The sequence below is a fragment of the Fistularia commersonii genome, chromosome 2, assembly GCF_037954325.1.
Source record: "Fistularia commersonii isolate RoL2024-O1a breed Wild chromosome 2, RoL_Fcom_v1.0, whole genome shotgun sequence".
NCBI classification, from domain to species: Eukaryota; Metazoa; Chordata; class Actinopteri; order Syngnathiformes; family Fistulariidae; genus Fistularia; species Fistularia commersonii.
In genome coordinates, this window is record NC_141285.1 from 12811133 (window position 1) to 12837902 (window position 26770).

General features: G+C 38.0%; 1 protein-coding gene across 2 annotated transcripts; it reads left to right on the forward strand.

The window, feature by feature from the left end:
- Window positions 1-186: 186 nt before the first annotated feature.
- Window positions 187-19556, forward strand: thbs2a (thrombospondin 2a). 2 transcript variants are annotated; one of them, XM_086167975.1, is made up of 23 exons: window positions 187-361; window positions 1180-1248; window positions 1494-2044; window positions 2918-3002; window positions 5209-5408; window positions 6851-6991; window positions 7077-7170; window positions 7423-7587; window positions 8940-9116; window positions 9656-9829; window positions 10347-10474; window positions 10582-10734; window positions 11774-11992; window positions 12128-12235; window positions 12327-12486; window positions 12582-12700; window positions 12798-13032; window positions 13955-14182; window positions 14296-14567; window positions 14650-14747; window positions 15005-15144; window positions 17683-17719; window positions 18063-18300. In XM_086167975.1, the coding sequence occupies exons 2-23, from the start codon at window positions 1185-1187 to the stop codon at window positions 18064-18066; spliced, it is 3552 nt and encodes a 1183-aa protein (XP_086024101.1). In that variant the 5' UTR covers window positions 187-361; window positions 1180-1184; the 3' UTR covers window positions 18067-18300. The 2 variants fall into 2 exon arrangements, with proteins under 2 accessions (XP_086024101.1, XP_086024111.1); XM_086167985.1 differs by lacking the exon at window positions 17683-17719 and having other exon boundaries at window positions 18063-19556.
- The last annotated feature ends 7214 nt before the right edge of the window (window positions 19557-26770 follow it).

Genomic DNA, 26770 nt, shown 5'->3' on the forward strand with positions numbered 1-26770 from the left:
ATAAGGGAGGGGTCTCGGCATACCAGCCTCAGAGTTTGAGCAAGTATAACAAAATTACGCCATCGGAAGGCAATTATGTAACCCTGTCTCTTAACAACCGATCACAAAAACGGTCTCCGGCGAGCAGAGTTGATTGGCAGGATCCCCGTGAGTCTGCATATAAGAGGAGGGAGGAGGGAGACTCGGTGCCCCAGTATGTGGATGCAGTCGAGTCGGCAGGACTCTAGGATTCTCCGCTCCCTCACAGGAGATACCGCTCGCCCTCTTTTTCTACCCTCGGGCATTTAAAGTGCTTTTTCTTTTTCGAACCGTTTTTTTTTTTATTGGGGGATATTCCACTGAATAGAACTATTTTCTTCAGGTAAGTTAGATGGGGCAGGTTTTGGGGCTCTTTGACGTTGCAAGTTTTTCCATAAACATGTATATATACAATGTCACTCCTTTATTTAACTCCTTTAATTATACACACACACACACACACACACATATATATGTATATATATATATATATATATACTGCTCAAAAAAAATAAAGGACTAACATTGCGTTGTTTAAATGTTACCTTTATTTTTTTGCACACTGTATATATATATATACATACATACATACATATATCTATATATATATAGATATATGTGTGTGTGTATATATATATGTATATATACTGATCAAAAAAATAAAGGACTTACATTGCGTTGTTTAAATGTTACCTTTATTTTTTTGCACACTGTATATATATATATATATATATATATGAATACATATATTTTGTTTCCACTGTTGGAAGATAATAGGGGAATCTTAGTAACACCTGTGCTCATCAAACAGGCTTTTTTCATTTGATTTATTTTTTTCTACTCTATTGTGTCTCAATTGTTTCTTGTGTCTCTGCACTTTCTCTCAAACCACCACATCATTAGCTGAATTGTAGTTCCTCTCTTTAGAAATTAACAAGTGCAATAAATCCTCCAGGTTTGCAATTCCTACACCAAACCTTTGTTGGGTTACATTTAAATAATTTTTTCTTGTTATGGGGAGGAAAAAAAGTTTTGTCCTTCCCACCTAACACAGTTTTGATGATATTCATTTTTTCAACAATTTTGCCCATGCATGTGAGGTGGACCATGGCTTTGCAGACTGTTTTGAATCTAATCTGAATATCTTTGTTTTGTTTTAAGGAGATATGATACTCAGAAGTTTATATCTGCTTCTTTTATCATTTGAATTCCTCCTTGCATTACCTCCAGGTAGGTAAAAACATCCTGTAAATGACTATTAGGTTAATGATAATAGTGATTACTGTGATTATGATCTAAAGCATTGTTTGCATTAATTATACATTTGGGCTTTACAAGGCTTCGTGTTCAAATGTCCATCATTTTAATGTTCTTTTTGAAAAGAAATGATAATAATCATAACAAAAATCGTCATCATTATATTAACAATTTTTTTTCTTCTTTTTATACTATTTGCACTTCTACCTGTTGCATAGATGGCGAGCAGGACGACGAAACAACATTTGATCTGTTTAATATCAGCGGCATCAACCGCAGGACTCTGGGGGCCGAGCAGGTCCGAGGCCAGTTCTCAGATGTCCCTGCCTACCGTTTCTTCCGCTTTGACTACCTGCCCCCAGTGAGCCCCCCAATACTAAAACAAATACTACGACAGATCCAAAACAATGAGGGTTTTGTATTTGAGGCCAGCATTCGACAGTACCGTGCCTCAAGGGGCACCCTGATTGGTCTGGAGGGGTCTGGTGGCCAGCGGCAGTTTGAGATCGTGTCCAACGGACGAGCGAACACACTGGATCTGGTATACTGGGTGGACGGCTCGCAGAATATAGTTTCATTCGAGGATGTGGACTTGTCTGACTCACAGTGGAAGAATATCACACTGCATGTTCATGGAGAGAATGCAAACCTGTATGTGGGCTGCAGCCTAGTAGACAGCTTCATCTTGGATGAGCCTTTCTATGAGCACCTGCAGGCGGAGGGACGCATGTATGTTGCAAAGGGATCCATTCGGGAGAATCACTTCAGGGTAAGACCCATTTTGTGGCTTTTTGGTAGATATCACTTTTCAGAAGATCCTTGGATGTTCAGTCTGTGGCTTTGCTCAGCTCTACTGGGTTACAAGAGTCATCGATGTTTAGTTACCCGCCTGAAATTGTGCAAAACAGAACTGTGGTTTATCCTTACCTTATAAAAAAAAACTAATTTTACACCACTGTTTCCTCAAGTTTAGACTAAAATATTTCTTCCTCTAAGTTTGGGACAGCGCCTTATGGTTTCTCTGTTTTTTGAAGGGTTTGGTGTTTAGAAGACTCTAAATTTAGACTCTAAATTGCCCCCTGTATGTAAAAATTATGGTTGGCAAAAGCAGGAATGAACTTCTAAGTTCAAGTGTGAATTTGTCCGACTTGTTAGTTGTACTATATACTGATAATCAGCGCATGAATGCTTAGGAGAGGGAAAATTAGAAAAATAGACACATTAAAAAAAGTAGTTATGCTGAATAAAGTCGTATTTTATTTTAAAGTAAATTTCAATTTCATCAGCTCAGTGTGCCATCCACTAGATGCATGTGAACTAAACTGAAATGGTGAAATAAAGTGCGTAGAAAACAATTCAAAGAGAAGATTTATTTACTTATTTGTAGTCCGAATATCTGCATTGCCCTGGTTATACACACTATATATGATGAAAGGAAATGATTTTACGCAAGCGTTAGATGACCTTGAAATGTAGTATTATTTCTGCTTTTAAGATGTATAACTCTAAAGTATGCAGGATTTAGTTGTTGAACTATGATCAGTAAACACTGTTTTTAGCAATCATTGATTTCAAATTTTTGATAGTATCTGTGAAACACGGAGTTGCCAAACTGTTAATGATGACTCCCATCACCAAACAGGGCCTTTTACAGAATGTGCGTTTTGTCTTCGACACCCCAATAGATGACATCCTTCTGAACAAAGACTGTGAGGTCACCAAGCAAGGTAAAGTGGCATGGCTTTCTTTTGACCATCTGTAATTTCCTTAAAATTAGCATTCTCTCAAATGTTCCCCATTATGTTCAAAAAGAGGGATCTGTTTCTTCTGTGTGAATTTCATAACACAATGGATGAGTCAAAATAATTGTATTTGCAAACTGACTCAAGCCTGATACCTTGCAGATGTGACTGGGAAAATCTTTCACGTGCAAACTTTTGAGAATGGTGTCTGTCTTTTGTTAAATATCAACCACAGCAACTTTCCAGACCAAACAGTTTTGCATTCTCAGTTAATTTCTTTTAAAAGTGGGTCAAAAAACGTGCCGATTTTATATGTGGTAAGATCTCCTGTCATTACTTCACGTTTACAAAAACGGCAGTGGACGCAGCGTCTGAGAGGCCATGCCGCATGCATGGTGCACAAAATACTTACATTTACACATACAGATGCTTACATTTATTTTCACTGGCAGTAGACTTGGAATAATGCCCTGGGAAAGAAAATGGAAAAGGGAAAGTGTATACTGCAGAGCAAGGAGCTTCCACTCCCCATGCACACGCAGACGTGCACGCAAACGCACAGTGAAGTCATAAATTGGCTGATTGGGTTACTTTTCTCAGCTGAAGCTATTCTCAAACAGGGACTAGTACCTCATGGTTCTCAGTGGGGCTCACACGAACACCAGCTGTGACTAAAAACACAAAATGTGTATATTATCATCCTTTTTCACTAAGAGGAACGGTCACCTGACTTGAAAAAGAGAAGCTTTTATCCAAAGTGACAAAGCAAATCCATATGGCCTGTGCCAGTGCTGGAATGATATAGAGAGCATTCCATTTATTTTTTGAATTCCGTCAGAATTACTTTATTTGCTTGACAACTGTCACGGAAACCTGGACAGTTTCTCTGGGCTAACAAAGTCGTGCACAGATAGCAATTTTAACAGCAAAAGACACATAGAATTATGGATTAAATTCATTTTGCAATGCATCAGTTGTATCGAAGCTTCTTTTTTCTCCATTAATTTGGACTCTTTTTTTTTGTTAAAATATCGTATGTTTTAGGCCCAGAAGAATGTGTAAATACTTTCACAGACAAGCAAGCACCCGTTCACATTCACACAGTGTGAAGTACTCATGAGATTTGAATGAATCCAGCAGACCAAGAATGAAGGAAAACATAGACCTGACTGGAGTGGAATATCTTTGGGTAGTTTGGATGACTTCATGATTTAAAGTCCCCAGCATGCCATTAATCTCTTCCAATTTATATAGCATGATCCAAACCATTAAAAGATATGTGCTGTACCTTGGCTGAATGCCAGGCATTCTGCATTGGCCTACATATAAGTTTTGCTTATTTGTTTCCTCTCTCCACACATTCATGAAGTTCATCAAGCCGCCATTCCTGCTGTCTGACTGGAGGGAAAAAATCATTGAGTAAACTTGGGCCTTTAACAGCTCAAACGACTTTTAACTACATATGGTTGTCTCCTATTCTGTGTTGAGATGTCTTTATTATACAGTATCATACTGCGCATAGACATTTCACGGTGCGGGACTCGGTAAAACTTTACATTCGGCTCAAAAATTATGCTGTTTAACATAATTTCCTTTTGTGGACGAAAGGGTGAAAGGGGGTGGAGTAACTTAATCAAAACTCAATTCACCGGTCGGTATATTTTACTCTGCAGTGTTTGAATCCAGACAAGGATGTCTTTGTGACTGATTATCCGTAAGGTTAAGAGTACAGCTCCGTGTCTGTTTGTGTGGTCACTCTCATCTGTTAGGTTCATATTTGAAATGCCCGCTTATCTAAAGGGTTCATGACAACGGTGTGGTTTTCTCTTCAAAGAAGGAACACCCACATATTTTCTTTGAGTTCCCCATGCCCCCTACTTGTTCTCCCGCAGCCGATTCTGCTGTCATTCCCAGTGGAAAGATTGAGTGTCATCATTTAAAAAAAAAAAAAAAAGTCAAGTTTTTTAAATCAAACACTGCTGACAGTCCATCTGTTTGGGGGAGGCAATAATCATCTTAATCCCCACATTGTTGTGATCATGTGGTTGGCTAAGGGAAAACAGGAAATCACCCAGTTACCAATCATGGTGTTTGAATTATGACTGCTGAAATATGTTTTTTATTATCAGTCTATGCAGGTTACTCATCTGCTTTGTCATGCACCCTTATTTCTCTTTGGTTTCCTCTTCAGATGATGCCAATATTGTGAGTGAGAGCAAAGAAACTGTGGATGTGAATCCCTCAATCACTACCAACGTTATAGGTCAGAAGACAGATGAGCCAGGGATAGATATGTGTGAGCGCTCCTGTGAGGAGCTTAGCACCATGTTCCAAGAGCTCCAAGGTCTTCGTGTTGTCGTCAGTAACCTTATTGATGGGTTACAAAAAGTGGTAAGTATTACAAGACATATGCTGGATTCTTATTTACTTATGATTGTCCGTGGGATTCCTGATTTTGTTCTCGAAAAGCTACTGTCTGGTTTGTATGTTATTAACCAGTCTCAGTTTTGTATTGCCAAAAGCTGCCTTCACATGCTGAAAGGAAATTGGCATTTTTGAGAAAATTCACATTTGAGGAATAAATGATGCAAACATTTATGTGACAGCCACAAAGTAAAAGGTTTAAATCAGGTTACTAGGTAACCTACTTTGGTTTGAAAGAAACATGAAGTAGCCGTAGGACTGTTTATTGAGTTGCATTTGATGGCTGAACCCTTTTGACTCTTGGTATCTGTGGCAGCATGAGTCAGACAGATTTTATGACATGTTACATGTGGATATAGGAAGTGTTCCCCTGGCAGTGATGGGGTCCAGTCTAATGTCTGGCTGTGTTTAAACAGCCCATGTGTTTCCTCTGGGTGGCTCCCAGCAATAAGAGAGTCTGGGCATGAACCTTGAGAAAAAAATAGCTGGGATGAGAAGGGTCCCTGAGGCTCTTCCAGACCAAGTGGTGTCTTGGATTGTAATGCTGCTCACTGCAGCCTCTCTTTTCCAACTAGAAGCATACACGCACGCACACACACACACACACACACACACACACACACACACACACACACACACACACACACACACAAACCTTTGGCAGTAGTTTTCCTCGACAGACAGTTCCCAAGTGTCAGGAGTCCAGCCAGTGATTTCCTGATGTCCAAATGGGTTGGAGGTTACAATGAGCATAACTGAGCAGTGTCTTTTAATGGATTTTTTTTACTAGAAAAGTTTAGAAAAGGTTGAAAACCGTTTAAACTGTTATCCTTTCGAGTATGTATAACTTCAGTTTAACCTATTCCCCTTCTTAGAATAACTTCAAATAAACAATGGTAGTTTTCCCAAAATTTTGACTGCACACCACATTTGCATTTCTATCAAACTAAACAATATACATATGTGTGTGTGTGTGTGTGTGTGTGTGTGTGTGTGTGTGTGTGTGTGTGTGTGTGTGTGTGTGCATATATGTGTCTTTTTAAAGACAAACACGAGTGTGTGTGTTCACACATATAAAGTTTTTTTCCTTTTACACAGGATGGATATAGTTGGTAGATGGTAGGTTATTGAACATGCCACAGGAAGCCTGTCTGATTGTGATTGCACAGACAGTACACTTTCGAAACTAATTTAACTATTAAAAAATATATATATATTATATTTCCATCATCAAAAGAAGTAGCAGTGTGTCTACTTGAGTGTCATTATCAATTTCTCTTTATGCCTGGCAGATGGTCATAAAGTAATCACCCTGGCAGCAAATGTATACCCTCGTTAGAATGCTATGAAATACTAATAATGTGTGCCTTAATGATTTCTGAAATCTATTTGTTGTTGTATGTTCACAGACAGAGGAGAACACAGTCATGAGGGAGGCCCTCGGGAGAATAAGGAACCCAAAAGAGAAAAACATGTGTTGGCAGGATGGTCGCCTTTTTGATGATAAGGAAGACTGGGTTGTAGACAGCTGCACTAAATGTACCTGCCAGGTACAACCAAGTTATATGGAAATATGTATAAATGAAGTGTTGATATTATTTATCTTGATATATTGCAACTATTGGTTGATGGCAGGAGTCCAGGATAGTGTGTCACCAGATTACCTGCCCTCCACTAGCTTGTGCCAGCCCTTTGTTTGTTGATGGCGAGTGCTGTCCGGTATGCATGGGTAAGTATTTTGCATTTCCTTTTTGCCGGTATATAAATAAGCAGATTTATGTATGCCTGCTTTTCTCAAATTATCGGCGCAGTGCATGTTGAAAATTTGTGCTGCAGCAAACTTGAAATGACATGACATATCGACAAGATATAAATATGCTCATAATTTAACTGAGGGTTTACAAGATAATGAGATTTGATTTGCATTCATTAAATAAAAGAAATAGGCAAGTAATCATATCTTCTATTATTCTGTGAGCAGCAGATGACTATGGCTGGTCCCCCTGGTCAGAGTGGACGCAGTGTACGGTCACTTGCGGAACTGGAACACAACAAAGGGGGAGATCATGTGATGCAACTAGTAACCCCTGCACTGGACCTTCAATCCAGACCCGAAAGTGCAGCCCCAGTAAATGTGATAGCCGTGGTGAGGATATATTTGATTTACTTTTGAATACTGCAGGAAAATCTAGAAACAAGAATTGCCAATGTTTATTAAACCTTGATGCAATTAATTAATGACTTATTGGTCTCTGAATTCAGTAACAATTTTAAGAAATATGTAATCTTTACATTTCAACTTCATTTATGTGCATTTTTTCTGGAAAGGCATTTGGAAAGTATTTTTTAGCTTTGTAAAAACAGAAATCAAAATCTTGAAATAGATATTTTTCATAATTCAGCGCATGGACGATTCGTTCAAAAACAATCAACAGATTAATCTGGAGTGGAAAAAAATCACTCTTTGCAACCTAGTTTAATTGTTTATTTAATGGGATCATGTATATATTTCATGTTTGTAAGTAAAGTTAAAAATTCGTCTGTATTACACTTGTATTTTTTTTTCTCTATCAGAGATATAAAAATTGTATGTTCCAATGTATTAATTTCTTATTTCCAAGGACAAGCGGAAAACTGTAAGAATCACCTTGATCTGTTCACAGCCAGACAAATTCTTTTCCAGATTACATATATTTAAATGCTCTACATAAGTTACTATTGAACTTATTCATTATTGTCTTTCTTAATCCTCAAACCCTTGAAAATTGTTAGGAGCCTACCCGTTGAGGCCTGTTTTTTGAAAACACTTAGTCATCTGCTGCCGTATTTGCATATTTGCCCACCACCCCTAATCTGTTGTTCTATTGTCACGATAAACAAATACAACTTACTTATTACAAATTCAACAATGATTATTGCTAAGTATTTGTATGGCATACCTGAATGAAAAGAAGTAATGTTATTAAAATCCAGTTATGCTATATGATTTTCAGATCCATCTAAATGAGGTTGAAACTGATTGAAGTTGGATTGCATGGTCATCCTTCAGGGTCTGCCCAGTGCAAGTTATATCCAAGTATATCAGTGGCTCAATGGGTGTTCTACAGACCAATGACTGCAGAGAAAATTAAAATATGAATGAATCTTATCATTAGATATAGATTATACGAGTGGGTACATTGTGAGGTTTTTGCAGTATTTGAGCTAGATGAAAGTAACGAATTAGATGTGCATTATTTGAGTGTCTGAATTGGCTTATACTCACAGAAATAAATACCAACCAAAAAAAAGCACCAAAAATGTGAAAATGCACCATGGTCCCCAACATCATATAATGTTTACTTGTCAAAAAGTGGTGGCTTTTTTTTTTTTTTTGGTTTCTAATCTGGAAGTTTTAATATGTCTGTTACTATTTTACTGAAAGGAAATCTTAAGGATAACACATGACATGTGTGTTTTTGTGATCTTTGCCTGATGTGTTTGATGTCTGATGCTCAGTGCGGCAAGATGGAGGTTGGAGTCTGTGGTCACCATGGTCATCCTGCTCAGTGACCTGTGGAGACGGCCAGATCACCAGGATACGACACTGCAATTCCCCCGTTCCTCAGCTGGGAGGCAAAGCCTGCGAGGGAAACGGGAGAGAGACTCAGCTCTGCACTGCCAAGTCATGTCCGAGTGAGTGTTTCTGTCAAGCAGACTCACCATTACCACTTTTTTGCACAGCTACACTTTTTCTCGCTCCCCTGAGGTAACGTTCCCCATGTGTTTTGGACTGGCCGCTTGTCCTCCAGGAAATGCTGTCACAAATCAGCTTAGCATGTTTTCTTTTGTAGTATTAAATCCCCAAGTTGTTTATTCTTTGGCTGCTCCTCAGAAATGTGACTTTCAGTATTTATTTTTATTAAAAAAAAAAAAAAATGGCTGTGAAGGTTCTCAGCCATCCATGTCATGGTCAATAGTTGTCAAGTGTTATGGAAACTGGAGTTAAGTTATTTTTTTGGCCTTAAAGATCTTTCACCTCTCATCAGAGAGGCCTCTTCAATTCTGACAGATTGTGTGGAGTTTCCGGTACGATATATAACTGCTGTGCTTGATGTTGGCCATCTATCTAAGTTGAAAGTTTGACACAGATTGTCTGTGCAATAGAATATTTGATACCAGCAGTTTACTCAATTTTGAGATACAGATAATATTGATGGATGATATCTTTTTAGTTGATGGTGGTTGGGGTCCTTGGTCTCCATGGGCAATCTGCTCAGCAACATGCGGCGGTGGAATGAAAAGTCGTACACGTGAATGTAACAGCCCTCAACCTCAGCATGGTGGAAAGACGTGTATTGGGAAAGCTGATGACAGTGACAGCTGCAACAAAGAAGATTGTCCTATTGGTGAGCCCACTTAACTTTAAGTTCCGGGTTGTAATGATTTTGATGATACCTTAATTCTTTATTGCTTTCAGAAAACTGTACAATGTTACTAACACCTGGCAAATGTTACAATTGTTCCATTGTAAATATTTTAGCTTTTAAACATTAGTGTGATTGTGTTTTTATTAGGAGCAGGTCTGAATTTAGTTCAAAGCACTTCTACTTAAGTAGCATTGATGTTGGATCAAATGCAGACCCTTGATATCTAAGTAACAGGATAAATATTTGCAAAATGGCAGAGTTTCTATTGTTCTCCATTGTTAAAAGCATTTGTGTGCAAACCCATTCAAATCAATATATACATATACATGGCACAATAAAGCAAATTATTATCTCGTTCTTATCTTGAACCCTCAAAGATAAAAAATATTTGTAAATCAAACGTGAGCTGTTTTGAGACACTGTACAGATATGTCTTGCAACATATAAATCAATTTCCCTTGTGTGTATCCAATTTTATTGTTTAAATCCTTCACAGATGGTTGTCTTTCAAACCCATGCTTTGGGGGAGTGGATTGCAATAGTTCTCCAGATGGTTCCTGGGAGTGTGGCCCATGCCCGGCCGGTTTCCGTGGAAATGGTACCCACTGTGAAGACATTAATGAGGTAAAGTTTCCTGTTTATCTTATATGAATAAACCAGATGTATGTTTAAGACTTCATTCATGTAATTACTTGTTTGCATTTGCTGCTGCTTTTCTTTCACTCCTCCAGTGTGATATGGTGTCTGATGTTTGCTACCAAGTGAGTGGAATGCAGCGATGTGTCAACACTGATCCAGGTTTCCACTGCCTGCCTTGTCCAAAGCGCTACAAGGGTAACCAACCCTTTGGTATGGGAGTGGAGGCTGCCAAAAAGAACAAACAGGTGAGTCTGGGCCATTTCTGGGTTATTGATTAAATATCCCCAAAGCTTTCTCCAAAAGCCAGTGGGGGAAATATTTGAAAGAGGAAAGCTGGCAATGTGAGCAAACAACAGTGTCAAAACATTTTGAATGAATTGTATCATGTATGACGGATGGAATAAGTTACTCTGTGTGTGTGTGTGTGTGTGTGTGTGTGTGTGTGTGTGTGTGTGTGTGTGTGTGTGTGTGTATGTGTGTGTGTGTGTGTGTGTGTGTGTGTGTGTGTGTGCTGCCCTGGGCCACTGTACATTTATACAGCCCATGACCTCATAACTCTGTATATGTGAGTGTGTGTGTGTATGTGTGTATGTGTGTGTGTGTATGTGTGTGAGCGTGTGCATATATGTGTCTTTTTAAAGACAAACATATGTGACACATCTGTTACATTCATTGTAAGATTTGAGGCAGGCTAAGACATTTCTGTACATTGTACTGTATTTCTACTTCCTGTCGTGTCTACTAATATAGCACTATCACAGTTAATAAATACAACATCTATTGAAGTCATAATGACTTCTTAACTTTTCTTTTCTGTTGTGATAACTACATTCACAAAGCCATTGGAAAACTGAAAAACATGCCATGCCTTTCAGACTGGCACTTGCATAATATCCCTCTTGGACCAGTTTGTCACTCTTTGGCCTTTGCAGCTGCTTGTCTTTAATTTGATGCTCCAATTTCCCTAATTGATTTGGGAAAAAGGGAATTGTCTCATTGCTGGCATGAAAAGGCTCCATTTCACAGTGTTGATCAAAGGCCTGTTCTTCCTGCCACTTTCTACTCTTTTTAGTTCATGAAGTGGCTTCCAAACTGGAGTTATATTCATTTTCGAGTAATGAGTGGCAGCTGTGAATAGCTTGTGCTACGTGAAAGTGGCAGTAGTGATGCACGGTTGGATGTAGGATGCACCAAATCACCCCAATCTGGAGTTGCCTCCTTTTTTGAAAGGTTCTTAATGACCAAGGGCAAATCTCATAATGTACTTCCAATTCTTTTCTCCAGGTGTGTGAGCCAGAGAATCCCTGCAAGGACAGAACTCACAATTGTCACAAATCGGCAGAGTGCATCTACATTAACCATTTCAGTGACCCAATGTATAAGTGTGAGTGTAAAACTGGGTATGCTGGAGATGGCTTCATCTGTGGAGAAGACTCAGACTTGGATGGCTGGCCCAATCAGAACCTTGTGTGTGGGGCCAATGCCACCTATCACTGCAAGAAGGTATTGTATTGCTATGTATCTCATTCATACTGAATTTAAAGACCATATAATTGAAACCAGCCTGTGGAAATTAGCTGATGATGCCATTATTACCCCAAGGAAGTATTAGGCAGTTGAATGTCCCATTATATTTAGGACAATTGCCCCAGTTTACCAAACTCTGGACAAGAAGACTTTGACAAAGATGGCCAAGGGGATGCCTGTGATAAGGATGATGACAATGATGGGATCCTAGATGAACGGGTAGGAGACCTTCGAAACATTTTCACAGTCAGAGCATTTACAGAGGTAAAATTGAAAAGCATTCTCTAACTGAATATGTATTTTGCTACAGGACAACTGTGCCCTCCTTTACAACCCTCGCCAGTTTGACTTCGACAAGGATGATGTTGGCGATCGCTGTGATAACTGCCCTTATGAGCACAATCCTGATCAGATAGACACAGACCACAATGGAGAAGGGGATGCTTGTGCAGTGGACATTGACGGGGATGGTAGAATAAATTAAGTCCTCTTTAGCAAAAATGAAGTCCAGCCATAATGTATCTTCTTCTGGTAAATATCATTATCAACCATTGTTTTTTCCCAGGGATTTTGAATGAGAATGACAACTGTCCACTTGTGTACAACACCGACCAAAAGGACACCGACATGGATGGCGTTGGTGACCAGTGTGACAATTGTCCATTGCTGCACAACCCTCTCCAGGTAATTTTCCACAGATCCATTATCGTCCAGTCTGGTCACATGCCGCAGTGCTGCGGTACTTTTTCATGTTATAAGCTTCCTTTTTTTAACCCAACAGACTGACACAGACAACGACCTGGTCGGAGATCTGTGTGACAACAATCATGACATTGATGAGGATGGCCATCAGAACAATCTGGACAACTGTCCGTATGTTCCAAATGCAAACCAGGCTGACCATGACAAGGACGGCAAAGGAGATGCATGTGACTATGATGATGATAATGATGGAATACCCGATGACAAGGATAACTGCAGACTAACACCTAATGAAGACCAGGTGGACTCTGATGGTAAGATTAAAATATATCATAGGAAGTTTAATCCTAACAGTGATCGGTTATTTCATAACTCAGTTCTTAATCTCAATAATATTATTTCATTAGTCACACATAACCATTTAATGACACATAGAACAAGTCGGAACAATTAACATAGTCGTAGGTATCACACAGATTTTGCCTTAGTCTACAAGATGCCATCACATTTAGCAATTAGTTCTCTTTCAGCAGGTGTGAGATGTGGTGGCTGTGGAGAGAGCAGAAAACTGTAGGCATGGGTGATGTAATTCTGCATGACTTAAGAAGGGCACACGCCAGGTTGTTAGATTTTTATTTCTTTAACGTTCACTCTTGATTAGTTCACAATGCCCAATTTGAGCAAGGTTACCTGGAGTTTGAACAGCTGTCTTTGACTGGAAACAGATTGCAATGGAAGAAAGTCCCAGACAGCAATGCATTCACACTCTACACAGCTTGTCAGTTAGTGTTTATTTGATAGAATCGTTTTAGCCCCTCGTGCAATAACAAAGACGATGACAGAAAGCAGCCAGCTACTTCCAAGCAGTGGCCTTCATCAGCCACTGGCGTCCTTTCCTCTGTGGGCTCATGGCCTGCTGTCTGGCTGAAATAGACTTCAGGCCTCAGATAGTTACAAGTGACCGTGGAAGTTGTCACAGCCTGAATAGATGTCTGGTTTGGGTTAGCTAATATGGCAAAAGTATGAATCTAGTGTCCTGGGAGAAAACAATATTTTCCTCATATCAGTCATTATTCAAACTTGGAGGATCCTCCCCATGCATAATAAAATGGGTATATTTTTATGGGACGTCCAGATTTGCTACCATAGATTTTTTTCCAATCTGTTGTAGTATCACAGTTTTATACATGGTTGGTATAAATTAGATTGAACTTATTTCCAGATCTTTTTCAACAGGTGATGGGAGAGGCGATGCCTGCAAAGATGACTTTGACAACGACAATATCCCAGATATTATCGATGTTTGTCCAGAGAACGACGCCATCAGTGTCACAGACTTCAGAAAGTTCCAGATGGTGCATTTGGACCCAAAGGGAACAACTCAGATTGATCCCAACTGGGTGGTCCGACATCAGGGCAAAGAGCTTGTCCAAACTGCCAACTCTGACCCAGGCATCGCAGTGGGTGAGGAACACACAAACGTAACTTGTTCATGTGAACGTAGTCCTCCAAAGGAGCTATATTTTAAGAAAAGAGAGTCCTGATGTGAAGCATTACCTTTCTTTTCAACGACACAGGCTTTGATGAGTTCAATGCGGTGGACTTTAGCGGCACCATGTATGTGAACACAGACAGAGATGATGACTATGCAGGATTTGTTTTTGGCTACCAATCAAGTTCCCGCTTTTACGTGGTGATGTGGAAACAGATCACACAAACATACTGGGAAGACAAACCCTCAAAGGCCTTCGGCATCTCTGGTGTTTCACTCAAAGTAGTCAACTCAACAACTGGTACTGGAGAATTCCTCAGGAATGCTTTGTGGCACACAGGCAACACTCCCGGAGAGGTAGGCTGAAGTCTTAATGCTTTTTTGTAAATACTGTAAAGTGGCATTATTTTTCACATGTCATCTTATGGATTCTGTGTAGGTTCGGACTCTATGGCATGACCCAAAGAATATTGGTTGGAAAGATTACACAGCTTACAGGTGGCATCTCATTCACAGGCCAAAGACTGGTTTCATCAGGTAAAAATGTGGCATTGCAATGTAATCACTTAAATTTCTGTTCTGCAGTTACTGTACTGTATATACGCCCAAGTATTTTGCATTAAATACAGTGGAAGGAAGATTGAAAGTGCTAACAAAAGATGATCAAAAACTACAAATAGCTCAGCTACAAGTTCTTTTATACATTTTGTGGTGTCTGTCACTGATCAGGGATATGATTTGGATCTCAATGGGTTAAAAAATAGGAAACTAAATATTTGTCATGATAATTGCAGGGTTGTGGTCTATGAAGGAAAACAGATCATGGCTGACTCGGGACCAATTTATGACAAGACATTTGCTGGAGGAAGATTAGGCCTATTTGTCTTCTCACAAGAGCTGGTCTTTTTCTCCGACCTCAAATACGAGTGCAGAGGTTAGTAGAAACTCTTTCAGGTCCCAGCAATGCATAATCACTTTTACTTTTGTCTTTAGATAAAATTTAGTTCAAAACTGACTAAATGTAACTGTTCAACAACAATGGAATCTCTCCTCACATTTCCAAGCAGTAACAAAAAAGGAACAACTTTTAATATTTTTGATACCCCTTAAATTAATGATATTTAAGTTACTACAATTGCTTTTGTCAACACATCACAATAAAAGCTTTAAATAAACCTTGAGAAATGTTTAAAGCATTTACAATTCTGCCATTGCGATGTTGTTATTTGCACAGTTCATTTTTTCATTTCCTCACCAAAAGGGCAAAACACCTTGAAAATTACTTTGTACACATAATTTTCCGCAGTGTTTATATCAAGTGTATAAGCCACAGCATTTCCACTTACTGGCCACTTTAGTAAGTATATATTACGGGTACTGATTTTGTTTTTCTGTTGTTCTGCTGAGACCCAACTTTGTGGTTTTGAATTATCAGGGTATTAGAAACATTTTCTTAGATTTTGATGCATAGTGATGCATATAAACAATTTCATAATAACATGATGTAAATCTGATTTCTGACGCCTCAGACATGTGCCTTTTTGATTGTATCTCTCTCTTTTTGCAGCCAGTGCTTGTCAGTTGAAACAAGGTTTTGATAGGGCTATGTGGTGTAGTATCGTTTATAGTTATTTTAACCTCCTGGGGCATATTGCCCGCAGGTAAAGGGATGAGACCACAAGTCTATCTCTGATGGTATTGTATGATGATGGTAGAGACCGGTAAATGTTGGTTTTCCTTGGCCATTAATGCAGGTGTATATATTTCCCCAACTAATTAGGTGGACTTTCCCAACATTGCAACTCCTGATGATGTGCATATAACGCTTTCAGGCTCCTGCAGGATTTAGCTCAGGTTTCTGATCCACAGGGTATAGTTGGCCCTATTACCAATATGAAAATGAGAATTCTTGTCTGGTCTGGGCTTTTTGTAGTTTTCAAAGAAACCTTTTCTCAACTTTGAGAAAAAGCCACTTCTAACATTGTCCGTTCTAACATTGTGACGAATAAAATGTTGCTGAGCTGCAAAGGTTTCCACTGTGGTTTTGACCTTGCAGTTTGTCTGAGATACTTTGGATCTCAGTCTATTGTTTTTTTGTATTTTTTCATGTTAATGACAAGACTGACCCATATCTCCTTGTAAATTCTTTCTAAATGCTCCCCAATTCATCCCCTGGCCACAAAGGCATTCTTTACAGCATATTGTAGCTTCATGGTAGATCAAGGTTAGTGGAGCAGTCTGTTTTTTATAGGGGTTATACCCTTTCAGCTCTGTACATCTGTCTCTAAGGAGTTATTCAATAAATGCTTTGTTTATATCCATATGGCCAATAAAATGTGCTAAACATGACCAGAATATGCTACAAAGTATTTATTGGACTGTGTTCTACTCTTCACACTGTGACTGTGAGGAGTATTGTAAAGTACTGTAAAAAAAGTGAACAAAAGAAAAGAAAAGCGTGAAAAGATATTATCTGCATGTCTACTGCCCTAAGCTTGCAATACATATTAGAATACCCCGATAATATAAAAAGAATCTGATGGACATGTAGTGCAAATTAATATAAAATTGAGTATCATTTCATACTTGTACAAATATTGATAAATATGTTATACAAAGAGGTATTGTCCAGGATCAGAAATACTTACAAATTTCGAGACACTGCTTTTTGATTGTCAACTTGTCAGTTTTAAATTGCATGGTTGAAATTCTCGGCACAACTGAGCTTTATTTCCAACACTTGACAACAATGATATCTAACCTCAAATGTATTTGACATGTAGATTGAGGAAGAGAGGAAACATTTCCATGACAAGCTTATAGATGTTGGTGTCTGAAGAAAATAAAGCATGCTTTTCAATATTTTCACTGATTTTCTTTAAATGAAGCAGACAAATGCTTGTCAAAATCAAGGCTTTGCAGCAGAATTAGTCTAACAGATAGTATGCTAGATTAAGTTTGATCAGTTGTTGCTGTGTTACACCTAAGAGTTGAATGACGTGGGATTGCTGTTAATGGTGAATGGCAGGGTTATTCCGAAAAGTTGGATAATTGTCAGGGGAATACATTCATATATAAACCAAACTGTTTCGATCTCCAGGAGATTCTATGTTCAAAGGCCAGAACTATTTGTTTTTTGGCCGGGAACAGGTTGATTACTTGTTTGCATTGAAGTCCCTCGTATGCTTATTAAAGTGGCCACAGAGTTTTAAGTGTAATGCTATGCTATGACTCAAATTTATAAATATATCAATACAATTTAAATTTTAGAATAATCTCAGCTGCAACCAATGATATTGGTGTTATTTTTGTCAAACCCTTGGTTTGTCTAATTTGTCTGTGTTTCCATGTGTTAATTAATGTACTAACGTGAACACACAATGTTGGAAACAGAGAGGGACATTTTTTTTTTTTTTTTTTAACGACTGAACTAGTCAAGGAAAATATTTATATCTTCATCGTCTTTTTTAAGATTCAGATAAGCCGGAGTTTTCAACAGTTTTCACAAGGTAATGTAATGTTGGGAGACTTACAGTATGTGTTGTTTGTTGGCCGAAGCAAAAAAAGTCATGCTGCATTTGTGCTTGTCAGCTTGTCTATGTACAATGCCCCTGATGCATTGTGAGAGGCCTTGAATCTTATTCCAAGGACTTAATATATCCATGTTGAGTACTAAAGAGTGGAAAATGAGCTTGCAGCCTTTTCACAATCACCGCCATAATAATAAGGACACGCTTCATAACACAGCAAAAATGTTTTTTTCCTGCATTTTGGCAATTGCACTGTGTAAATCTAATTGAGTTTAGATTCTATATGTGTCACTAATTGAATTTGTTCTAAATTTTTCCACAGATAACTGAATCAAGTTCACTTGCAAAAGACGAGAATGTCTTAAAGTAAACAGCACATCATCACTAAATCCATTGTATCATAAGTGAGACTCCCTGTTTCTATATGTATTTTTGCTTTGATGAACTGCTGGGGAGGAAACTATGACTGATTTCTGTTTCAGGTGATTTGTGTACTATTTCCTAATGGGAAAGATGGTTGGACAAGAGTTTTTAAAATGTCTCAGCAGAAAAAAAAAAAATCATATACTGTGTGTACAATGTTAATTTTATAAGGATCGATTGTACAACCACTTACATGCTGTACATGTTTTCATGCAGTTTTTCTTATTTTGACAAATTGTAAACCATCTCTCACATGTGACTGTCTTTCTGTGAGCTTGATGCTCACTGCCGGCTCTATCTCATCGCTTCTGTTCCGCCCAACAATTAAAACGGCAGCGTCTGTGTAACCAAAACATTGTTTAGCTGTTAAGAGTCCATTACATTATTTAATCATTCTTCTCAGTCTGAATGTGTTTCAGCACTAAAGTTAAAAAAAATTTAATAAGCCATTTTAGCAAGTGCCAAAGATGTTTATACTAAGTCTGTATTATAATTCCTTTTGTAAATTATTTATACTCTGCTCATTTTGTGTTTGCATTTTTGCTAGTTTGTAAATAATTATTTATTTGTTTACACTGACAAAATACATAATTGAATATCAAAAATGTCAAGACAGCGTATACCAGCGTTGCAAGATTTGTCATGCTGTCACAAACTTCCTTCGCAGGTCAGTTTGCCAAAAATATTTTATCTGACCTCACATAAACGGAAGTGTAAAACTCTTTTTAAAAGTATTGATAAACATCAGCTGCTTTCAAATGATACCATAGGTAAACATGTGTGTTTATGTATGGGATAATTGCTTCCAGAGCAATCTGTATGGTCATCATGTACAGATTATTATCTCCACTGTTTATTTTCTTGGTTCTCCATGCTCGTAAAAGTGATATATCAACAAAATTGACAAGATAGCACCCTTTTCATAGCTGATGTTCAGACATGGCTGTAATAATATACATTTAATAATGCCATCACCACTTAACACATTCACTGCACACAATTCTTTTGAGCTTCCAACAAGAGTCTGAGGTTTAAACATTCTTCATGATGTCTGATAATGTCTTTAAAAGGGACCACAGTGAAAATATTTAGCACAACATGTGTTTTTGTTATCATGGTAACAAAATCCGGAGTATCTTTTGTAGATGAAACGCAACAGTTTTCATTAAAAAAGGATTTGGAAAAGGTTCCGAGTGTGAGTGAGAAACAGGGATGGGGTAGCTGTTGTTTCTTCTATATGGCATTCATATGCTTCCATGTTTGTTATTCAGCTTGTTCATTTTATTCAGTTCAGAGATTTCAGTCCATAAAAATGTAAATGTTTTTGTATACTTGTTTTGTTTAACTTTAGTGTAAGATTGTTCTTTTTCATAAATAAATTACTTGTACACCGCTCTGATGGTCATATCCCCCATGACCCTCCATTTTATTACTATCATGTTACGAATGGTACATATTGTTTAGCTCCCATTTATGATGATTATTTAACATTTTGAGCTAAACAAATATACTGATTGTAAACTAAAAAGGAGCTGCAGATAATGTAGGCAAGGTAACCAACCCAAACACGCACACACTTCACACTGTTGGTTTAAACTCATTACTACATTTTTTGCCTTTCATCAAACATAAAGAGATTTGTCTGTTGCAAATTAAAATTACATCAAATGAGTTGCATGAGAGGTTAATGAGAGCGATTTGGGGACTTAGCCACTGATGGACCACTGCTGATAAACTGGAGGACTCTAAAAAAAAGCATTGCTTAAGTTTCTCCCTCCGATCAAAGGTCTTGAAACATTGACTTACAACTGAAATGTTCCAAAATTGTGAAAGTAAAAAACAATGGGGTGGGAGAATGAATTCCCCAGATGGCAGTGCACTCCAAATATTGGACTCAGTGTAACATCAATGCATCAACACCATAGTGCAAAGACCGGTGCACTGGAAAGTCATGACTATGGCTACAACAGTGTGAAGAGAGGCTGGAACCTTTATAACGTGACACATCTGAAAAGACAGCATCTTTATATCCTTTTTTTTGCTCTGTCGCTTTTCTTTTTTTTTTGTTTTTTCACATCGAGCGCACTAGATTCCCACCTAGTACACTGGACAACTGCCGAACGATGGAATTTAACATAAAACAAGGGCCCTGGAAATATGATCCTAAAACAGCTGTCTTTGAAGTACCCTGCTATTTCATTTTACTAATAAAAGCAACCTCCCTCTCTATCAACTTGCTTTTCAAATATACATTCAAAGTAAAACATACGTTTTTGTTTTTTATGTCCCGAACAACGGTGTCGGCAGAATCTGTTTAGATGTCCTGATAGAGGGATTTTCTGAGGTCTTGCAACAGACCATCTGGCCCAGTGCTGCAGACAACAGATAGTTAAGAAGGTGGTAAAAAGAAAAAAAGAAAAAATGGTGAAGCCAGGAAAAAATGCAATAGTAGGGAAAATGGAGAAGTCAGAGCAGTTCTGTGGCAGAGATATTTGGGCTGAGGCTTTGGGAATAGTCCACGTGTCACACGCCAAGACTGCCTGTATGGGTCTGGCATAAGTGGCCGCTTTCAAACCCAGGGCACATTCAAATGTGTTTCAGACAGCTCTGCCAAAGGATGTCAATGTGTGACCTAGTAACCAGCTTTTTCTGCTGAGGTGGCCACTGGCATATTTTGAAGAATGTTTATCTTCAAAAATAACAGCTGCCTTTTAACTAAAAGCACGCAAGAAAAAGGTCCCTGCTACTTGCTATCACATCCTAATTGGTCGGCTATGGTAGAGTAAAGTCATCCATTAATGCCATTTCTGTGGAACTCCATAGCTGCATCCTTCCTTAAAAGATTTATTTATCTATCTATTTATAAAATGCTGCTTGAATAGAATACAGCCATTTGGCAGACGCTTGTATCCAGAGCGACTTACAGTGGAGATTCAGGGGATTCAACCCATGACCTCATTCCACCACTGAGCACTCTACTACTACACGTTCACAAGTGAAGTGATTGCAGCCAACTCCTTGTCTCAAAGCTGATGGGATAGTTTGTCATTTATTTGCTGGTCATTTATAGTCATTAAGCATGAAATCAAGTTATGTAGGAATTGTAATGGTAATGTAACTCATTTGACACTGTATTGATCTTTTTAGTGTTACCACAAACCAAATCACAGCAAATATATTTGCACACAAAAAATCCTCAATGTGTGTATGTGCATGTTTATGTGCATGTGTAAGTGTTCGCGAGTTGTTGGAATGTGTTCTTGTTTTATTTAACCTGTTGGTTGGTGTCGAGTCACATGGAATAGCTGTCACTTAACATTAACTTGGGTAGTTGCGTCTCTGGCTCCCTCCTTCCACACAGAGGAGATAGAGGCCTTTGAATGTTTAACAATCTGAGAGATCAGTGTAAGTGAGGAGTTTTTATCTCATCACCTCCTGTTCATTTTTCACAGCAGCAAGAAGCACACGGAAAGCTGAGGTCAGAAAGGGAAACCTCTTTATTCAAACACGAGTTTGATGGCACACAACGTACTGGTGTGAAATACCGACCGCTCACTCCCTTCCAATATTTGCTAAGACCAAAAGAAACTTTGAGTTTCGAAGTCATTATTCATACTTCTTAAAAATCTGAATGCGGTATGCAGATCTATTTTTCATGTCAATAAAATACGCATAGTTGATACATATACCAAATTTTTGCCAGTGACACCTGCATAACAGAGATCCAAGCAAGTTTTGTTACAGTTCTGAACCATACTAACATAAAACACGTACTTGTTTCCATTTTAAAGCTGCTGGATGAAGACAAAAGCAAACAGTCCTATTTTGCAAAATGCCAAATGTTCTACCAGTCCTCAAATGTCATAGCATATCTATGACATAATCTACAGGCTTTTGTTATCAAAAAACTATTTGTTTAAAAATAATCTGCATTCTCCAAGACATCAACTGTTTTTTTTTTTCGTTGTTGATTTTTTGGTTTTTGATAAAAGAGCATGGAAACATGCATTTTTCCTGATTCCCGGAATTGTAGTGAAATAAGTGTTTAGTGTTCCCACTGGTTCCTGTAATGAGTACAACCCTGGTGCTTAACAAAGTGACTACAGACCTGCCAAAGGCAATTGTACCAGGAAAGAAGTGGGTCTGTCATTTGAAATAAAGTAAGTAATTTATTTCAGGGCATGAGTTCCTGTGGTCATTGGGAAAATATCCACAGTGCTTCTCTCTGCCAACCATGGGGGCGCACACTCATTTCTCCCGGAAAACTGTACTGCCAGAAGCGCTGAGCTGCGAGCTGAGGTCCGGCAGAGCTCCGGCTCCAAGCTGTCTGCATTCACCCTGTTCTTTCATATTACTCATGGATTTAAGATGCTTCACTTCAGAGGCTTCAAATGACTGTCATGAGAATGTGCAATAATCGAGAGGGAAGAACCAAAAGTAAAGGGAATTTTCAAATGGAAACGAAAGGAAAATAAAAAGGAGTTTCCTAGCAGGCGGTGGTAATTATATATTTTCGACACTCAAATACAGGCTGAATAAGCAGTCAGCTTTTGGGATGGATATTCAAGACAAAATTGAATAGCAGTTCAGAAAGTATGCATAATCTTTGAAAAACGTCCAGTGTGTCAAAATGAGGCTCGTTTCCACTTAGGACTTGATGGCCCTGGTGTGAAAGTGGGAACAGATGCACGGGGTCTCGTTAAATCAGGTTGTGAAGTTTTACCCTGGCAGTAACCTTAATGTACAGAGCAAAATAGGCGACACAATGCATTCTTTATCAGATGTCAGATCAAATAAAGTAAAAGACGTTCCACATATTCCTGTTTTTATTTAGTTTGAGAAAAATAAGTCCTTTTTGATTTTTCTAAACCAAGAAATGTGAATGGAATTTGAAATTATGTCAAAACTGGATTTAAGGAGCAGTGTGATAGGTTATGTTTATGCCTGACTTCTAGATTTATTAACCTTCATGGTAAAAAGAAAATTTCTCAGTCATTTTTGAATATTTTTTCTAGTCTTTAACTCCAATGACATGTCCTTGTGAAAGACCCAGCTTCCTCCTGCTTCATTATATAAATGTCAAATGTAAACTGAAATACTTTGAAATGGGAAACAATTTGACATTAACAACATGCAGCAAATGCTGACATCGTGATTTTCACTGGGTGGCGAAACACTCTCAGAGTGCAAGTTGAAGTGCAAGCGACAGACTCGGCAGTGGGAAATTAGTCTTGCTCTACTAACTGGTGGTGGCTGTACGTGTGAGTGTGTGTGTATGTGTGTGTGTGTTTGTGTGTGTGTGTGTGTGTGTGTGTGTGCCTATCCTCAGGAGGCATGTAAAAGAGTGTCAAAGCTTTTGGCACACTTAAACACTTTTACACAGTCCAGACATCACATTACACACCATCTGCACCTGAAAAAACAGTTAAAATAAATCTACATGATGCGCTTTTCCTAATTGAGATTTTTTTTAATTGTGCCTGTTTGTTGCCTACAGTCTCCATTATTATCTATATAAAGCCACTTCATCATAAATGTTAATTACAATGAAGAGCAGTAGTAAAAGTTCAACAAGTCATTAAGCACTGAGCCAGCTGAAGTCTTAATGATAATGGCTTTAAAGGTTAAATTTAAAGGATTACACAAACTGTACAATCATATTAAATAGAAGCCACACAGTTTCTTAGAGGCCATTTTATTAATCCTAAAATATATAGAGATAATGCATTCATGTTGGTTATTAATTGTCTGTATCGCTAATCCTGCACACAGGGTCATGGAAGAGACGCAGCCAATCTTATACATTTGAATGAGTCGAGCTTTTGTAGCACATTTTATTTTATGACTATTTAATTGTGAAATTAGTCTGTGAAAATGTCAAAATTCATGGTTATGCATAAGATATGTTTGACTGAATGTACTGAAACATATAAGGAAAATACAATGACCTTAAAAGGCCATAAGCCACAAGTATGCAATAAATACCTCCAACATGGACCATTTTATGAACCAACTGACATATTTCTTTATACTGGTTAATTGTTGCAGTAGGATAATTTTATCTTCTCTGTAAGTTGCTCAAACAAACAGGAGTCAAAAACTTTATGAGTCGGACAATAATACATGCTCCCCTTCCTCCTTTACCGGTGGAAACAAGTGATCATACCAGATCCTTTTACGTGTCAGATGGCTTTTTCAGCCCGCTGTAATGGAACATCCACTCAAAAAAATACAAATGACATGCTGTTTATAGATATCAGGACTTCACTCTGCTCCATTTTTTTTTTTCAGCATTTACCCGTGAATGCACTACTGGAAAATCAGTCATGTGTGTTTTCCAAGTTGAATGGCATATGTTTTCCAAGAATGTTTCATTTTGCTAATGAATTTGTTTGCCCCCCTAACAACAAAATATCTAATAACTCAGATCCTTAGAGGTGTTTGAGGTTTTAATAAAATATTTTGAATGTGATGAAAAATGATTAAGTGATGAGACAAGGTGTTTATATAATTTCGAAGGAATATGTTTTATTTGGAAAGGAAAAATGTACAAATGAGCTCTTGTACTGTCCATTTGGTATTGATGTTTCCGAATGAAGATTCATTCCCTTCATTTATGTAATTTTGAAGTCTACCGTTAGTCTTTGAATTAATGACATTACACATTAGGTTTGCAAATAAAAAAGTTTAATATACTCCTGAAAACCCTCATCAATAACTTTCTTGGCTGATATTTTTCCCTGCTAATTTAAGCAATTTTATGCTTTTTCCAGGTAATTTCTTGTTCACTTCCAAGAAATTTCTCGCCTATTTTCGGGCAATTTCCTGCTCATTATAAATAACAGCTTGCTCATTTCTAAAAATTTGTAAATTGGTAGACAACCCTGAAGGGGTATAGTTTGCCATGGGGGTGGGGGTGTCTGCAGCACACATTGTATTATGTTCATTTATCACAGCTTGATACTAAAGTAACAAGACTGCAGTGAGGAGATCAACCTTTACCTCCTCTTCTGTAACATTGTCCTTAGTTGACTGTTCACTTCAGTGCAAGTCATTTGTCTCACTGCAAGCCGAATGTACGACACGGTCTCAATTCAAACAAAAAAGGGAAACTTCAGCTCTTTCAACCGAGATAATTTATCTTCAAGACTATTCAGCATCCATCAACTGTCCCTGTTGGAGTCATCTCCAAAAGGAATAATATGTTGAGATGTAAAAGATGGATGGTTTCTCAGGTTATTTTTGTTTTAATATGCTCACGGTCTTCTGACTCTGGTGAGAGGGTTGTTGGCTGCACACGCCCAGAAACACAGCTGCTGGCATCATCTGGGGCGAAGCAGCATGTCAGAATGTGTCACTGATGGAAATATTTCTGGGTGATCTTTTCACGACCAAATGGTTTGAAAATCTGGGGAAAAAGTTACAGCCTTTTTATACTTGCTGAAGCAGTAAAAATGGCCATGATAACTTCTGTCATTCACGGCAAAGTCGACAAAGAAGTGAGTCCTTCCCTGAATCAGAGGGTCCTGTGGAATCTAATACTGTGGACCTTGGTTGCTTGTGGAAGTGAATACTGGATTATTTTTATTTTGGCATTTTACCTCACTAATCATAACATTGCAATGAGAGGCTGAAAAATGTTTTTTTAAATTATGTGGTAATCGAACTTTGATTTATTTGATTTAATTTCTTTATTCTGGGTTAGTCTGTTTGTAAAGTCATGCACACCGCCCCATTCAGTTTAGTTGTTTTCATAAGATTTTGAACCTGTTTTCAGCTAAAATATCATAAATGTTGGGTGTTTTAGTCAAGAAAAATCCAATCCATTTCACAAAGATAGAAAAGAATAATACTTTTTGGTTCAACAATTTTAGACATCCTGGGCAAAGGTATTTAATTATTCAAGCTTGACTCTATCCATGTCATTTAATTTCCTGAGCTCTGCAGTTAATGTTACCCCTTTTTACTTTATGTTACCCTGGGGCTTTTACTTTTATTTTTCATAATTTATATTTTCATTATTATTGTGTTTTATGGAAATTTACTTTAATATGTCAGTCAGATTTCTTCCTTAATTATGTGCCATTCTTATTAACTTTATAGATTATAGCTGACAAAATTTGATATTCTCTGACGTAATGAATAAATAAAAGTACCTTTGTTAACATTGCCTTTATTTTAACTAAAATTAAAGATAGGCCAAAACACACATTTCATTGATACTAATTTCTGTTCTGTAATGAGTGGATCAGCTTAATTTTATATTATTGCACGGTATATTGATTAGCTAAAGGAACTGCTCCAGGATGAACAGATGAATTATCACACAAACACATTCCGCATGCGGACACGGTGGAACTGTTTTACCTGAACGGTGGAAACGTTCAAACAGTGAGATATTTCCATAGGGGTGAATCCCACTAGTACTGCTCAAAATTGCTCCCACTTCATGTGATATCCAGCATTCAATGCTTTACACATGTGACCTCATGTTGAATCACTTTCTCATTCCTGAGTATTTATATCCCAATTCTGACATCTGTCAAAGGAGTCAGCGGCAAAACCTGAAGAAGAGGACATGTTATTACATAACCATCCTGTATATTC

Excerpts from the sequence above, each read along its gene's own strand:
- thbs2a (XM_086167975.1), top strand. The coding sequence starts at position 1,185 with ATGATACTCAGAAGTTTATATCTGCTTCTTTTATCATTTGAATTCCTC. Across the intron at positions 9,117-9,655 it reads CACTGCCAAGTCATGTCCGA|TTGATGGTGGTTGGGGTCCT; the intron begins GTGAGTGTTTCT and ends ATATCTTTTTAG. Across the intron at positions 11,993-12,127 it reads CCACCTATCACTGCAAGAAG|GACAATTGCCCCAGTTTACC; the intron begins GTATTGTATTGC and ends CATTATATTTAG.